Source organism: Pipistrellus hanaki, assembly GCF_964339955.1.
Source record: "Pipistrellus hanaki genome assembly, chromosome: 11".
Lineage (NCBI taxonomy): Eukaryota > Metazoa > Chordata > Mammalia > Chiroptera > Vespertilionidae > Pipistrellus > Pipistrellus hanaki.
In genome coordinates, this window is record NC_140513.1 from 15,757,609 (window position 1) to 15,775,541 (window position 17,933).

At 43.6% G+C, this 17,933-nt stretch overlaps 1 protein-coding gene across 1 annotated transcript; it reads left to right on the forward strand.

Annotated features, from left to right (window-relative positions):
- The first annotated feature begins 293 nt into the window (after positions 1-293).
- On the forward strand, positions 294-17,598 carry PTGR1 (prostaglandin reductase 1). The gene is made up of 10 exons (XM_084899253.1): positions 294-402; positions 2,289-2,404; positions 3,972-4,017; positions 5,052-5,108; positions 6,580-6,747; positions 7,567-7,684; positions 10,810-10,965; positions 13,221-13,329; positions 14,270-14,388; positions 17,341-17,598. Exons 2-10 carry the CDS (start codon positions 2,299-2,301, stop codon positions 17,449-17,451), a joined length of 990 nt encoding a protein of 329 aa, XP_084755379.1. The 5' UTR covers positions 294-402; positions 2,289-2,298; the 3' UTR covers positions 17,452-17,598.
- Positions 17,599-17,933: the final 335 nt, after the last annotated feature.

Here is a 17,933-nt window from a genome sequence, read left to right on the forward strand (position 1 = left end):
AAAGGACACGCAGAGGAGGTGACCCTTGACTTGGCTCATCCAAGGTAAGTAAGTTTTCACCAGGCCAGCTGGGACTGGCGGGCAGGGCGCCTGCACGCGGGCACCCACGGGGGTGGGGTGGGGGTGGAAGCGGGGATGCTACACAAGCCGCAGGGGTGAGGAGGAGCCTGGGGGCCAGGCCAGCACTGGTCCACTCTTCCCACTTTCCGCTGCATCATCCTGACACACACACACACACACACACACACACACACACACACACACGGCCCGCCCTGGGGAAGCCCCGCCCTCTTTGGAATGCTACAAAAACCGAGGCGGGAGCGCTCTGCTGCGTAGTTGCAACTGCTCTCTCCAGTTTCCCTGCTCTCTCCAGTTTCCCGGAGGAGGAACGTGCGGAGTCTGGTAAGTAAAGACCCCACCCCGGCCGGCCACGCTTTTCCTCCGTTTTCCTCCTGCTGAGTTTCAGACCCCATGGCGGGAGCGTTTGCTCGTGGCTCTCCGCCTCCTTTTGCTGCATAACCTGCGGCCTCGCGCTCGGAGGAAGCGATGCCACAAGTTCCGACGCCCCTGTGCCCCGCAGATTCTGGGGGCGGTCGGTCGGGAAGGGGTGCTGGGGGGCAGCGCGCGGGCTGGAGAGGATTCCGGGGCTCCAAACTGGGCCGCGGGTGGAAGGAGAGGCCAGGCGGGGTCGGCGTCCCATTCCTGGGCACGGGTGCGAGCGGGCGAGGAGGTGGGAGCCCGGGGCGGGCGTGCCAGGCACTCGCCCGGCCCGCTTGCTCGGGTCGGTGGGATGCTCGCTGAACTGCTCCGCCCTCTGCGGCCAGGCCCTCTCCCAGGCGGTGAATTCACAGTTCTCAGCTGCTGCAGGCCGGGGTGGGGTGGGGAGGGGGCTGAGGGTGGACCGGGTCCGGCCGCTCCTCTTGCAGTGTTTCCCCTCCAGGCCACAGGTGTCCCCTCCAGGCCACAGGTGTCCCCTCCAGGCCACAGGTGTCCCCTCCAGGCCACAGGTGTCCCCTCCAGGCCACAGGTGTCCCCTCCGGGCGAGTGCTGGGGCCGCGGGAAATCGCCTGCGGCTGCGGGCGCTTAGTGCTGATTCACAGAAGGGAAGGCGCGTTCCCACGCGGTGCAGGGCGATTCAGAGCAGTGGGGACGATCTCTCGGTTTTGGGTGGGAGCAAAGTTAAACCCCAGCAAATCCTTGATTTCCTGTTTGATTTGCCCAAGAAAACTCCCGCCTGCACATGGGGCGGAGCGGCAGCGCCACCCGGTGCTGTTCAAGGATTCCTGAGACTGTCTTAGAGTGCATTGCATTGCTCCATCTCTGAGATTTTCAACTGGTGTGCTGCGGGAATTTTTCAAAAAATGCAATACCTGACTATTTAGTAAGGGGCATTGGCCTCTTTTCCTTTAGAATGTCAAATTTTAAAAAAATGACCACAGCCTGGCCAGTGTGGCCCAGTGGTTGAGCTTGGGCCTATGAACCAGGAGGTCACGGTTGGGTTCCAGGTCAAAGAGCATGCCTTGTGTGTGTGTGTGTGTGTGTGTGTGTGTGTGTGTGTGCAGGAAGCAGCCGATTGATGATTCTCTCTCATCATTGACGTTTCTCTCTCTCTCTCCCTCTCCCTTGCTTTCTGAAATAATTTGTTTAAAAAAAAGACAACTGCCACCCCTGTGAATGAATCAAAATTATACCTATTTTTTGTCAGATCAGCAAAAAATACTTTTTTTTTTTTTTTTTTTTTTTTTTTTTTTTTTTTTGGTGTGCCACCGAATTTGAGCAATTAGTTTGTGTGTCAGGAGATGAAAAAGGTTGGAAATCGCTGCTCTAATCATGTAAAAGATGTGCATGGACTTGTAGTCCGTTCTTTGTGTTCGACAGTATTTCTTAGGATTTGTTTCATGTGGGGCAGAAACAGAATATTTGCACACCAGGTAGGCGTTCAGTAGCCTCATGATGGCTGGGAAGAATTTCTTTGCTGGTTTACATGCCTTGAAGGTTTTCTTGGAACCCTCAGTTTGCTTTTCTGTGCACTGTATGCTGTTAATAATAACAATTTCATTCTGTAGGGGAATTTATCTTCTGTTTATGAAGATGAAATGACATAATGAATATGAAGTTCTTAGCCCAGCAACAAAAACATACAGAATAATACTAAACAAGTATGATTGATGCTAAATGGCAATGAGGAGGAGTCAGTGATGGGCAGACCCTGCTGACTGGCCTCAGTGCAATGGCTAGCAAGCTCTAATAACCCAGTCCCTTCGTGACATTTGACTACTGTGTTCTAGGAGTTTCAGGATGGTTCGTGCTAAGAGCTGGACCCTGAAGAAGCACTTTGAAGGCAGCCCTACCAACAGTAACTTTGAGCTGAAGACAATTGAACTCCCACCCCTAAAAAATGGAGGTAAGTCATATCATATGGTGTGAATGGAAAGAGATGATATCAATCAACAGCCATTTATTAGCACACAATTCTGTGGCCTCAGTTCTCCCCCGTGTGGCCTTCCTAGCAAGCTAGTTTGAGCTCTTTATTTCCACGGTGGTCTCCTGAATCTAGAGTAGCAAATCGGCAGGCTGTAAGTACTTTTCAAACCTCTACTTGTGTCATGTTTGCTAATAAATGTGTCAAAGCAAGTTATAGCCAAGCCCAGGTCAAGAAAAGGGAATAGACCTTTTTTTTTTTTTTTTTTTTTTTTTTTTTTTTTTTTTTTTAAATATGTCTTTATTGATTTCAGAGAGGAAGGGAGAGGGAGAGAGAGATAGAAACATCAACGATGAGAGAGAATCATTGATTGGCTGCCTCCTGCACGACCCCTTCTGGGAATCGAGCCCACAACCCCGGCATGTGCCCTTGACCAGAATCGAACCTGGGTCCCTTCAGTTCACAGGCTGATACTCTATCCACTGAGCCAAACCAGCGAGGGCAGGAATAGACTTCTTGATGGAGGATTGGCCAGGAGGCCCTCCCACAGAGATGGGAGGTATTTGTGGTCATTCTCAATCTGCCACAGAGACTTTTTCAAAGTCCTCTGTGTGAAGCCTCACTGTCATGTTTGATCTCTCTTTTTTCTTGGTAATTGACACTTGAGCTTGGGTGCATTATTCTTCATGACTTTTTAAAAATATATATATTTTATTGATTTTTTTTTACAGAGAGGAAGGAAGAGGGATAGAGAGTTAGAAACATCAATCAGCTGCTTCCTGCACACCTCCCACTGGGGATGGCTCTATTCACTGAGCCAAACCAGTTAGGGCTATTCTTCATGACTTTGATTGATGGGAGGATTTTCTCTCTGGCCTGGTGAACCCTATGATGACAGTGGAGGAGAGACAGTTGGTATGCAGAGCTCAGACTATCCCTGTGAAGAGACAAGGAGGTGAAAATCTAAAAACCCTCATCCTTCATTGAGGAGCCTCTTGTCCACTTGAGGGAACTAAATGGTCAAGTCAAACCTAAGGAAATCTAAGGGAAATTTAACATGTTTGAAACAATTACTTTGTAGAACAGACTCTATAAGAGTGTCTATAAGAGGTGTTTACAGATAGGTAAGCTTTGTGAAAAGAGCATGTAATCAAGTAGCATGGATAACTCCATTTACATTGGGATAGCCAGGACTCAGCTTCAAAATTCCATAAGAATGTCTACCATATGGGTCAGGCTAACAACATGCATGTTCTTTAATCCTAACTGGTAAGGAAACCCTATGCGAGCACTGGCAACACAGTGGTTACAAATATGGCCTGGGGGCAAGTTACGGGAACCTAAACACAAATAAAGCGGAAACAGTAATTGTTGAGAATATCCTATGAAGTAACCCATGGAAAGCATGGAGTGCTATGCAAATGTGATGATGATGGCCTTCAACACCAGGGCAGCCCAGAAGCTGAAAGACGACCTGTGTTTATTTAGAATGTCAACGAAGGCATCAGGCCTTCAGTTCTAATTGCCTGTGGGATGCTTTCTTTTGTAGAGGTCCTGCTGGAAGCTCTGTTCCTCACTGTGGATCCTTACATGAGGTATTTATTTCCTCCCTAAGAATTCTTACCTTGTGTGTTAGACTCTTTGTTGAAGTAGTTCATCTTTTAAAATATTCCACTGTCTCAGAACAGTCATTTTCCTCCCAGTACAGTAAGAGGGATGGGATTTGTGGGTGCTCCTCTTTTGCAGGCAAAGGCCAGAGAAGCTTGGTGAGGAATTACCTTGGCCTCTTTATGTTACAATTATTCCCTATCTTATGTCCACAGTTTGCCTCTCATTGCTCACCAGAGTTGCTTCCAGAAAAAAATTTAAAGAAAAAAGAAACCAATCTCCAATTTGTCCATTTCACTACTGGCAAATAATTTGAGTAGAGGAAGATGCTATGACTAAAATTGGATTTTCTTGCCCTTTATTTCCCTATATTCCTATAATTTGGATGATCTGCGGCTGACTCAAACTGAGTACTCAGTAAATTCTCTGGGAGGGAAGAGAATAAAAGCCTTCATAGGTCACACACACCTCAGTAATTTTTTTAAAGTTTCATTTATTTATTTATTTATTTTAAAATATATTTTATTGATTTTTTACAGAGAGGAAGGCAGAGTGATAGAAAGTTAAAAATATCAATCAGCTGCCTCCTGTATACCCCCTACTGGGGATGTGCCTGCAACCAAGGTATATGCCCTTGACTGGAATCGAACCTGGGACCCTTCAGTCCACAGATGGACGCTCTATCCACTGAGCCAAACTGGTTAGGGCTCCGCAGTAATTTTTTGCCTAGGTAATCCATACAGTCATCTTTCCTTTAAGTAATTTTTTCTCCTAGCTGATTGATAGAGATACAAAGCTAAGACATCAGCTGGGTGCTTGCAATTCAACTTGATTCTGACACTATCTTAGATCCCACAGATTAGAGGTTCAGTCCCACAAGTATGTCCATCCCCCTTTAGGCACCAATTGCAAGTCCAGGTGTCTGTGCACACTTCCCCAATGGTTTTCCATTTGTCTTAAACTCAAGACAGCTCTTTCCCAGATGCTCTTATGTATTAAGCATGAATTATTTTTTTTCCAGATTGGCAGCCAACAAATTGAAGGAGGGTGATACGCTGATGGGGGAGCAAGTGGCCAGGTAGATATTCCATTTATCCCAGTGTTTGGAAAATATGTCTCCCCTGTACCTTCTGCGGGGGCCCATCTCTGTCTACTGCTCTCATAATTTCTTCAACTTGTGTAGTTCACTCATTGTTTGATCTTCAAAGCAATGTGGGAATTCTGTTATTTTCCTGACTAATGGGAAGGGAAGAAAGGCTGTAAAATTGTCATCATTTCAACTTCACTTTGCTATACTTACTTTTAATTACTAAAAAAAAAAAATTGTATTTGTCCAGTTCATAATTATTTTGTAGAAATTCAAATAAAACAAAAAAATTGTATTTTGGAAACTGACAGTTCCCCATCAACCTTAGAGAGGACTGTTGTGAATGTTATTTCAAAAAACTTTCAGTACAAATACTAATATCTATAATTTTTAAAAATGGGATTAAATGCTCTTCAGCAAATTGCCTTTCTCAATATGTTATGGATGTCCTTTCCTTGTAGTATGTAAGTATTCTACCTATCTTTTTTTTAAAAATATATTTTTATTGATTTCAGAGAGGAAGGAAAAGGGAAAGAGAGAGAGAGAAACATCAATGATGAGAATCACTGATTGGCTGCCTCCCGCACACCCCCTACTGGGGATGGAGCCTGCAAGCCTTGGCGGGAATCAAACCCATGACTGTTCAGTCTGCAGGCCACCACTCTAGCCACTAGGCCAGTGGTTGACAAAGTCATTAGTCAACAGAGCAGCAACCTCAGCTCGCAAGCCGCATGCCGACCTCTGCACGAGGCCAAGCTGACTAGGGCTAAGAACCGCTAGCAGGGTCGCCTAAGACCACCGGAAAACACAGATATTTACATTACCATTCATCACAGTAGCAAAATTACAGTTATGAAGTAGCCACGAAAATAATTTTATGGTTGGGGGTCACCATACCATGAGGAACTGTATTAAAGGGTCGTGACATTAGAAAGGTTGAGAACCACTGCCTCAGTGACATATAGTGGGGGTGGTGCATTGGGTTATCAAGTGAATGGGAAGCAAAGAAGTGAGAGGAATGAGGGAGGGAGGAAATGGATTGTAAAATAGAGTTGAGCATGCTTTTACGCTGAGGGCAAGGGAGGGACAGTAGGGAGGAAAATGTTACAGATTCAGGAGAGAGAAAGGATTCAGAAATGGAGGGTGACCCCTGAAGAACACAGCAGGTGGCGTCCAGGGCGCCGGGAGACAGAAGATGGACACCTTTTGCTTAGACAGAAGAGAAGTGGGGTAGCACAGGGACCGATGCTGGGCCCATGGAGAGCGTCCCTGTCTGATGGCCCCTATATTTGGTAGAAGAAGGAGAGACCAGTGGCTAAGAATTAAGCTGGAGAGATGTGGGCAGGGTATTCCTTCTTGGAATACCAACCTCAGTGCTCTTTGTATACAACGAGCCACACAGCATCTCCATTCTCCTCGAAGGCGAGAGGTTTCACAGGTCCTGACGTGCTTTGTCTTTCAGAGTTGTGGAAAGTAAAAACTCAGCCTTCCCAACAGGAACTGTAGTACTGGCTCCTTCTGGCTGGACATCACACTCCGTTTCTGACGGAAAAGACCTAACGAAGCAGCCTGCAGCATGGCCGAGCACATTGCCTCTGTCTTTGATGCTGGGCACGCTCGGCATGCCAGGGTGAGTTCTGAGTCTGGATGCCATTTGTTTGAGTGCCTGACACACCGCATTTCCAAAATGGTTTGTCCAGAACGTGGTCAATAAGAAGAGATAACACATTCTAGGTTCAGGGCTGATTAGAGAAGATGGTGGGGTGAAGAAGGAAAGAAGAGGGGCCTAGGCTCGAGTTAGCCTTAAAACTAAAGGAAAAAAGGCGGTGGGGGCGCGCGGGGGCGGGGGGAGTCAGGTCAGTGACACTCAGGTACAAAGAGGAAGCGAGAGTGAGAAGCTACGTGGGCCCGATCCCTCTCCATCAGCTGGCAAACGGCAACGCAAAGACACCAGCTCCTCCTGTCCCAGGGAGGGTCCTGGCTTCACCCATCACTCAGCTCTGCCTCCATTTCAGAATTCTAAAAGGGAGGGAGTTCAGTCTGCGTTGGTTTTCTGCATCTGTATCCTTCCCCATCTTTCCCCGAGGAGTAAGAGAAGCTGGATGTTAAATAACGAAGAGGAATCACAGTTTATTCTACTAGTTGCGGCTCTTTGGCCCGTTGAGTGTGGCTCTCCCACAAAATACCACGTGCGGGCACGCACGTGCAGTGCTATTGAAACTTCGTGGCCCATGCGCAGAAGTCGGTTTTCGGCCTGGGTCAGTCAATTTTGAAGAGGTGGCGTTAGAACACTCAAGGGGCCAAAGAGCTGCATGTGGCTCACAAGCCGCGGTTTGCTGACCATCAACCTAGACCCATGGCAGTCTAAGAAGGTCTTTGGGATGTATCTGAATGAGTTCTACGGGAAAGCAACAAATTCATCCACATGTCCTTAATTTCCTCTCCTCAGCCTAACAGCCTACTTTGGCCTGCTCGACATCTGTGGTGCAAAAAGTGGAGACACCGTCTTGGTTAATGCGGCAGCAGGAGCTGTGGGCTCTGTCGTGGGGCAGATAGCTAAGATCAAGGTAAGTGTCTTCCCCATAGGGGTGTCGAACTCAATCAGAGAAGGGGCCAAAATCTAAAATCCAGCCTAAATCGCGGGCCGAATGGTTTACTGAACAGTCATAAACTGACAATGTCATAAATTGACAGCGAAGTGCAGTGATGACAGTGCGGTGCGGGCCACATTGCAAGGCCTGGCGGGCTGGATTTGGCCCGCGGGCCTTGTGTTTGACACATGTGCAGGAGCACATACTCAGCACCCACAGTGTGCACTGGGAATGCAGCAGTGAATGTAGCAGACCTTCCTTAGTCTTAGAGATTAGTCGAGTGGATCTTGAAGATTGGGAATGAATAAGAAATGGGAGAATAAGGAAAAATGAATATTATTAGTTTAAAATATATATATATTTTTATTGATTTCAGAGAGGCAGGGAGAAGGAGAGGGGAGAGGGGGAGAACATCAATGATGAAAGAGACTCATTGATTGGCTGCCCCCTACTGGGGACTGAACCCGAAACCTGGGCATGTGCCCTGACCAGAATCGAACTGAAATCTTCTGGTGCAAGGGAAGATGCTCAGCCAACTGAGCCACACCAGTCAGGCTTCTGTCATAGTGGTTGCTGAACATTTCTTGTTACAGCTTTACCTTCTCTCCTTATGATTGTCCCAAACAGTAAAGGAGGGCTATGAACAGCTTTATCTTCTCTCCTTATGATTGTCCCAAACAGTAAAGGAGGGCTATGAACAGCTTTACCTTCTCTCCTTATGATTGTCCCAAACAGTAAAGGAGGGCTATGAACAGCTTTACCTTCTCTCCTTATGATTGTCCCAAACAGTAAAGGAGGGCCATGAGGTTAGCCAAAAAGAAAGCCCACATGCGAAGGCTACTGCCGTCAACTCAGAGCGCAGGTAATAGGGCATGGAAACATTGCTCTGACTTCGGCAGGTGTCTGTGTTCAAGAGATCCCATGTGATGGTGAGCAGGAGGCAGCTCAGACATGGTCAGGATGTGTCACAGAGAGGAATGTTCCAAGGTGATTTGGCTTAGCTGATCCTTTGCCAGAGACTGGGATGCAGAATCAGGAAAGAGTTAAGTAAAATGCAGATGAATACAGCACTGTCACCAATAGCCAAGGATTCAGGGTGGTCTCCAGTGTTAACGGGAGCTTGGGATACAAATAAGAAATGAAGCTACCTTAGAGGTTAGAGGAAGAATTTATTTACAAGTAAGTAAAGAAATATGAATAGATATTGAATTTTATCAAATGTTATTTCAGCATTTATCAGGTTTACTTTGTAGTTAACGAATTACATTAGTTTTCCAGTATTGAATCATTCTAGCATTCCCGGAATAAGCTTTATTTACCTATGGAAATTATGGATTTGTACCTTTGAATTTATTTGATCGCATTTTAAACAGAATTTTTGCATCTATATTTATAGATGAGTTTGGTTTGGAGGGCTTTTTTTTTGTTTTGTTCTGAACTTATCAATATTCAGCTTGGGTTATGCTAGACTTACAAAACAAATTAGTAATATTTCCAATAATCAAATGTTAAATGTTTTCTTTAAACTGTAAGGCATATTTATTTCAAAAGTTTGATAGGACTTATCCCTAAACCTGTTCTTTTAATATATTTTTTAAAAATATATTTTATTGATTTTTTCAGAGAGGAGGAGAGAGGGATAGAGAGCTAGAAACGTCGATGAGAGAGAAACATCGACCAGCTGCCTCTTGCACACCCCCTACCGGGGATGTGCCCGCAACCAATGTACATGCCCCTGACCGGAATCGAACCCAAGACCCTTCAGTCCGCAGACAGACGCTCTACCACTGAGCCAAACCGGTTTCGGCTAAACCTGTTCTTTTAGAAACCTCACTGGACACTGCCATACTAAAAAGCTTAATCCTTAAAGGAGAGACAGGATTAGTTCTGCATTTTATAGAATTGCATTGCCTTCGTTCATAGTTTCCAGGGACAAAGTGCTAGAGACAGGAAGTCCAATTAGGAGGCCCTTACAAGAATTCAGATGGAAATTGTGATGCATCAAAGGTAGAGATTAGACATCAGAGCCAGCTTTTAGGATATTTGGGGGGGAAAGAATAAAACCTGGTGGTTGGATGTTGATAGAAAAGGTGCGAAACATCTGCACGAAGGAAGCATTGAGGTCATAAGTGTCGAGATCATCCTGTGAGTTTATAAGGCTAGAAGGACAAAAGACAGAGGATGGAGCTTTTGCAAGAGTTTTTTTCTTGAATCATGAAAAGATGGGAAAAGTAGGTGGATAGAAGTCATTGTTGGTACAGATCCATGTATGAACCCAAAGGTCTTTCCCTAACTGACAGTGCATAGTGGCTCATCTTGGTCTTCACGATCCATTCAGAATATAAGAGAGCTTTCTGAGGAGCTACTTTCTACGTGCCAATACAGTATCCAATCTTGCAAATTAAGCAGCATTTAGTTCAATGCTTTGGGTCAAATCAAACAATAAGGGGGCAGTTACCAGGAGGGCTATCTATGAAATGAGAGTCCTAGAACTAAGTCAAAATAATAGTTAAAGGACGACTGCACCAAGAGATAGCATGCAAAGGAAGAGAAGTTCCAAAATAAAGAAACAAGAGAGGGCCTGGCCGGTATAGCTCAGTGGTTGGGCATCGACCTATGACCAGGAGGTCACAGTTCAATTCCCAGCAGGGCACATGCCCGGGTTTTAGGCTAGCTCTCAGTGGAGGGTCTGCAGGAGGCAGCCGACTGAGGATTCTCTCTGATCATTGATGTTTCTATCTCCCTCTTCTTTCCTCTCTCTGAAATCAATACAAAACATTCATTTTTTTAAAAAACCCCACAAGAGAGACAAATGAATATGTTGTCAAGCCAGCAGGTTGAAATGAACTGCAAACATCATAAACATAGAAAGGATCTATTGGGCGGTCAGAGGCAAGCTGAAGTTTTTCTTGGGTTGTAGGATGGTTCAGGGACTAGTTTTATTGATAGGGCCTTTTGGCCCGTCGTGGTATTCTCATATATGTGGCTCAGCACCTCAGAAGGTGTTCTCGGGGAACCTGACCTTACTGGAGTAGGAGGGTGGGGTTGGTCTGTGCTTGTAATTTATAAATGACTTCCTTCCCCCGCCCCTCCCTACTTAGGGCTGCAAAGTTGTTGGAGCAGCAGGGTCTGATGATAAGGTTGCCTACCTTAAAAAGCTTGGATATGACGTTGCCTTTAACTACAAGACAGTCAAGTCTTTGGAAGAAACATTGAAAAAAGCTTCCCCTGATGGTTACGATTGTTATTTTGATAATGTAAGTACAAATTGGACTTAAAATCTGATTTACTAACAAAGTATACAAGGAATATACTTCTGGAGTTTCCATCTAAAATCTGTGACTAAAGCACATATGCCTTTTTAAACAAACAAAACAAAACAAAAATAGCTTTATTGTGATATAATTCACCCATTTTAAATGTAGGATGTAATGGTTTTTAGTATATTCACAGAATTGTACAAGTGTCACCACAATCAATTTTAGAACATTTCCATCACACTAAAAAAGAAATGCTGTACTTACTAACAGTCACTTTCCACTTTCCCCCAAAAGTGGTCTTCTGTGACTGGCTTCTTATACTTAGCATGTTTTTTAGGTTCATCCATGTTGAAGCATGTATCAGTGATTCATTCCTTCTTGTGGCCAAATAGTATTTCATAGTATTGATATATCACATTTTATTTATCCATTCATCAGTTGATGGACATTTGTTATACTTTTTGGATGTTATATAATGCCGCTATGACCATTCACGTACAAGTTTTTGTGTGGATATGTTTTAATTTCTCTTGGATATACACCTATGAATGGAATTGCTGGGTCATATGGTAACCTCAAGTTTAACATGCCAAACTATTTTGCACAATGGCTGCACTATTTTACATTTTTGCTAGCACCGTATGAGAGTCCCAACATCCTCGCCAATACTTATGATCCATCATTTTGATTATGGCTATTCTGGTGGGTCTGAAGTGATAATCTCATTATGGTTTTGATTTGCATTTCTTCAATAGCTAACATTGATCATCTTTTCATGTGCTTATTGGCCATTTGTATATCTTCTTTGGAGAAATATCTGTTCAAATCCTTTGCCCATTTTTCAATCGGGCTATTCGTTGAGTTGTAAAGGCTTCTTCATACATTCTGGATACAAGTCTCTTTATCGGATATTGTCAGTTCTTGGTATTCCTGGTAGTTATGTTCTATTAAGTCATACAAACACTGAACCATTCATTGCTCCTGGAAAAGTATGTACATATATGCATATATTTTACATAGATTATAATCTTAAATCCTAAAAACAACTCTACCAATAGCTTCCATTTTCTTTATTTTACAAAAGAGGAGAGTCAGAGAAATGTGAAGTAACTTGCCTGAGGCTGCCCCACTAATCCTCCCAATGTTGGAGTTTATACCCAATCAAATGGCTCAGGAGCAGAGCTTCTTGAACTAAACTGCACTGCCCCCTACTGTCTTCACCCTCTGATGATCTAAGAGCTGAGAAAAGAAGGCAGAGCCATGGCCTTGCTTGACCTTAGCTGGTAACTTTGCATCTCTCTCCCTGCTTTGCACGTGTCTGCAAATGACCAGGGAAAGCCCTGTGAATATTGAGTTGGAGGTTATAAATACATTTTAGCAAGTAGTCCAATTCACAAATATGGAATCCAGTAATAATGAGGATCCACTGTTATATAGTTTGCAAATATTTTCTCCTATTCTTTTTCTTAGTTGTTTTTCACTTTCTTGATGGTGTTCTTTAAAGCACAAAAGTTTTCCATTATTTTTTCTTTTGTCCCTTAGTGTCATGTCTAATGCTTTACTCTACCTAAGATCATGAACATTTACTCTTTTTGTTTTCTTCTAAGAGACTTATTATTGTATTTTAGCTCTTACATTTAGGTCTAGGATGCATTTTAAGTTAATTTTTGGGTATGGTATAAGGAAGGAGTCCAATTTCATTCTCTTCCATGGGGATATCCAGTTGTTCTACTACACCATTTGTTGAAAAGACTCTCTTGTCCTTCTTGAGTTGTTTTGGCACTCATATCACAATCAATGGACCATAATGTAAGAGTTTGTTTTTGGGACTTCAATTTAGTTCTATTGACCTATATTTTTTTCTCACATTGTTTTGATTAATATAGCTCTGTAGTAAATTTTGAAAGTGAAAAATGTGAGTCTTCCAACATTGTTCTTTATATGGCATTTGAGTACTTTCCCCAACTTTTAGGTAGGGCAATGAGATTATTCAACTGATCAGAGAACCTCGCAATATAGAAAAATAACAACTTATAAGTTATATAATGTATGTTCCTTTAATAAAATGGAAATGGCCCAATTCCTATTGTCTTTTTCCAAATGTAATTTTCTTCTCTACTGTGCTAATTCAATCAGTTTTGTTGCTGTTAAATAAGTAATATGAAATGATGATTTTAAACTATTTTCTTGAATCTTATAGTGTTTAGATCAAGGTTGTTGTTTTTTTGTTTCTTTGTTTTTGCCCTGTTTAGGTAGGTGGAGAATTTTCAAACATTGTTATCCCCCAAATGAAGAAATTTGGAAGAATTGCTATATGTGGGGCCATCTCTACCTATAATAGCACTCGCCCACTTCCCCCAGGTAATGAGCTTCTGCATATGGCACAGCTGTAGAAAGACTAGACAGGGAGAAGATTCACACATATGGCATCAGATATTAATAAGTTGTTGGTGACTATCAAAATATTTAAATCGATGCTAAGCTAGAAACCCCCCCTATATTTTTCTAATTGATGCTAAGCTAGAACCGATTGTGTGGCACAGAAATGTGTCTGCATTTCAGGACCTCTTTCTATTCTATAGAACTGTTTGGGAAGTTTTGGGTGGGCCTTGCTTCTGGCACGTCCAAAAGGACCATTCCCTGGCTTTGTGACTGTGCGAGGACTCCACATTGTGTTTCCTGTTGCTGCTGTAACAAATGACCATAAACTTGGTGTAGTATATAGCTGGGCCCAGTAAAATCACAATCACAACACAAATATATTGTCCCTTATAGTTTAGAGGTCAGAAGTCTAAAATGAGTCAGCAGGGCTGTGTTCCCTCTTAAGGCTCCAGAAGAGAGTCTGTTTCTTTGCCTAATCTCTCTCTCTCTCTCTCTCTCTCTCTCTCTCTCTCTCTCTCTCTCTCTCTCTCTCTCATCTCTGCTTCCATCATCACTTTTTTTCCCCCCCCCGGACTCTGACTTTTTTCCATCCCTCTTTTCCTTACAAGGACCCTTGTGATTTTACTGGGCCCAGCTATATACTACACAAAAATCCCCCCACCTCAAGTTCCTATCTTAATCACATCTGCAACGTCCCTTTTGCCCTGTAAGTAATGTCTTCACAGGTTCTGGGAATTAGAATGTGGACATCTCTGGGGGCCATTACTCTGCTGACCACAGAGTTGATTGGTGGGTAGCCCTGTGGATCAGAAAAGAGTGGAGGGAATGGAAGGAGGAGCAGTGAGAGAACAGTCAGTGCTTGTTTTCACCCCGGCCACCTCCCTGACCCTGTCGCCCAAATGTGCCCTTCTCTTCACAGGCCCGCCCCCAGAGGTCATTATCTATCAGCAGCTCCGCATGGAGGGGTTCATCGTCAGCCGCTGGAAAGGAGAAGCCAGCCAGAAGGCTCTGAACGAATTGATGAAATGGGTCTCCGAGGTAAGGGGCTCCAGAGCCACTCCCTCCAATTGTACACCAGATCCCATTCCCCTTGGACGCTGTAGAAACCTCTTCAAGTACATCTCACTGCTCCCTATTTTATAGCAAAATACCCGGAAGTGTTGTCTGCAGTTCCTGTCGTTCTTTTCTTTCTTAAATCCACACACCAGGCTTTTGCACTGGTTACTGGGCCTCTTTTCTTCTCTGTCTGCCCCTTAGTTAGCTGATCCAGGCTCCTGGTTGGTTTTTTTGTTTGTTTTTATTGTTGTTAATCATCACCTGAGGATATTTTTCTATTGATTTTTAGAGAGAGTGGAAGGGAAAGAAAGAGACACAGAGAGAAACATCGATGTGAGAGAGACACAAGGATTGGTTGCCTTTGCCTTCACACAATGCCCCGCCTATAACCAGGGACCGAGCCTACAATTAAGGTATATGCCCTTGACCAGAATCGATGCTCTTTCCACTGAGCTAAACCGGCTAGGGCCAGGCTCACAGTTTTACATGTAGGTAGGCTGACAGCTCTTGAATGTCTGTCTCCTGCCTGCCCCTCTCCCGAGCTCTGGACTGCTTGACAGCTAGCTGCACTTGAATGTGGGATACACACCTTCAACTTAACATGTCGAAAACGAAATACGTTTTGATCTTTCCTGCCAAACCTGCCCCCTTGATAGACCTCGCCATTTCAGTTATGGCCGTTTTACCCTTCCAGTTGCTCAGTCCAAAAACCTTGAAATCATCTTTGGTTCCTTTCTTTCTCTCATTCGGATCCATGTCTAACCTGCTGCAACATTCTGGTGGCTCACCAGAATGCTTACACACAGAATGTGACCACTCCTCCCACCTCCACTGCGACTGCCCTGGTCCAGGCCACCTCTTGTCTGGGATGCTGTGTTAGCTTCCATCTGGTGTCCCGCCTTCGTGCCCATACAGATAATTCCCAGCACAGCAGCCAGAGTAACCTTTTAAAGCACAAATCAAGCCATGTCATTCTTATGCTCAAAACCCTGCAGAAATCCCAATTTCACTTGGAATAAAACTTACAAGGCTGTCAGCCATCTAGCCCCCAATACCTCTCTAACTTCATTTCTCAGTGTTTACTCACATTGCTCGCTCTGTGCAGTCCTCCCCTTGCCGCTCTACCCCTCTGTAACTGCTCAATTCTCGCACCTCCTTTACGTCTTTGCTAAAAACTGCCTTCTGAATGAACTTTTACAGTGACCCCATTTTAAATTGTAATCCCCTTCATTCTTGCGCCTCCTTTTCGTTTACCCATACAACTACCATCTTTCAATGTGACATATATTACAATTCACTTCTTTAATTATTGCCCAGCTCCCCCCATGAGAATATAACCTCTATGCAGGCAGCAGTGTTCACGCATTTTGTCTGCTGATGTATCCTTAGCACCTGCATCAATGTAGGCATTAGCTGAATAGTGCTGGATGCATGAAGGTCCTACATCAAAGCCTCCTTACAGCCCTGCCTTTAGAAGAGGAAGAAAAAGAAAAAAGAAAAAAAAAGAAAAGAAAAGAAAAGGAAGAAGCCAGCCAATCCCTTTGTCCTGTGCTGGGATCATTTTCCCGCCATGTAGAATGTTAGTCAATAGAGATCTGAATAAACAAGGTGCAATTATTTTACTATTTAGAGGAGGAAATTGCTATCACACTTCCTAATTCCTGGCTTTATGATCATCTCCCAATTCGAAGAAAGAAATTGCTTCTCTGCCAACCATTGGAGGTTGGCATTTTTCCCAGCTAACACTTGTAGTGCTGGGCTGGGCTCATTCCAGGAAGCTGGGAAGAGCGAAGTTATTTTTAAGTTCCCTGTGTGCAGCTGCTTTATCCCTGTTGGTGAAATTGAATCTAGCTGCTACCTCAGTCACAGCTGACAGCCAAGAAACCACTGTGCTGGTGGCCCTAATGCGTCCCTCTAACAGGGTGAACCTAATTATAGATTTAAGTAACTAGTGAATTAGCCAAACTTCTCATCTTATTTTTTTTTCTCATCTCTCTCCTTTTTCAAATATATTTTTTATTTTAGAATAATTTTAGATTTACAGAAAAATCAGAGTTCCCATATAACCTATATCCTATGTCCAAAGTTCCCACATTATTAACATTTAATATTAGTATTCATCTTCTACTTTTAACTTTTAAAACGGATTATAGATTTCAACTCTTCCCAGGTTCTTTGCCTTGTCAAGTGCAGGAATGAGCTTGGACTTTCTAGTCGAGGGTGCAATTGCCAGTTTTCCTACTTAATAGTTGAGGGACCTCAAGCCAATGGTCCCTCCATAAGTCCTTAAAGGGTGCTAAACTATCCCTGGAATACATTAGGGTAAAATGGTATCAGTAACTCAGGACTCTACATAAGACCCCTTAAAAAAAGGGAATTAGTCCCACTCAGTAGCCTTGTAGGAGAAAGAGAATGACAATCCTTCCTCACTAAATGAATGCTAAGCACACATTAACGGAATCTTGGCTGGAAGAGAAGACAGATCATCATGGCACTTACATTTCCTGAACAGGCTCTGCCTCCTCAGGGTTCAGAGAGAAGCAGTGAGGCTATGTCCTGGGAAGGATGAGCGCAGATCACACCCTACAGGGTCCTCCTTTCTCCAGCTACTTTCACCTCTTCTGAGATCATTACATTATAAAACTTTTCATGTAGGTTAGAGATTGCTTAATCACTTCCTTGTGTCATTTCTCCTATCGCTGGGCTGTGATCTGCTGCCTATTATGAAATTCCTGTGTGTACTTTGCAATCTGTCACATACTCTGTGTATGTGGATCATGCCCCAAGGTGATGCCAGTTCACAGAGCAGAGGGAGCTCCAGCTATAGTTCCAAGTGTCCTGCGATGTGCCTGATAAATTTGTTGTTGCAATGAGAAGAGTATATCACTTAGAATATGATATTAACCTATTATATTTGTTGTTGTTTTGATACAGGGTAAAATCCAGTACGAGGAATACGTCACTGAAGGATTTGAGAACATGCCAGCTGCATTTATGGGAATGCTCAAAGGAGACAATTTGGGGAAAACAATAGTGAAAGCATGAAAAGAGGACACATAGAACCTAGGAACCATTTGGATGATTACTTAATTTCTTTTTAACCATTTAGTAAAAATGTATGTTGCCTTGATTATCTAAAAAATAGTGGTTGTGATGAGTTTAATCTACCTAATAAAGTACATGTAAATAGTAGGGGATTAGCAGCAGAGAATGAACATTTCATAGTGAACAACAGCCAGTCACCGCACATCATATAAAGCTCCAGTTCTTGCTTTCCCTGCTTCTGGGACCTTGGAGGCGGTATGTTCCAGATGGCCTAGCTACAAATGTTGGAAAACAATAAATGCTGGAAGGCTGCCATGGAAATAAGCTTTTATTGAATTAAATTACTTTGATTTTGGGCTAGCATTGCTTACCCGAACTCTCTGTACTGTCCAATATGGTAGCCATTTAAGGCTACTGAGAACTGGAAATATGGATAGTACAACATTTCAAGATTTTAAAAAACAACAACAAAGCACAGTTGA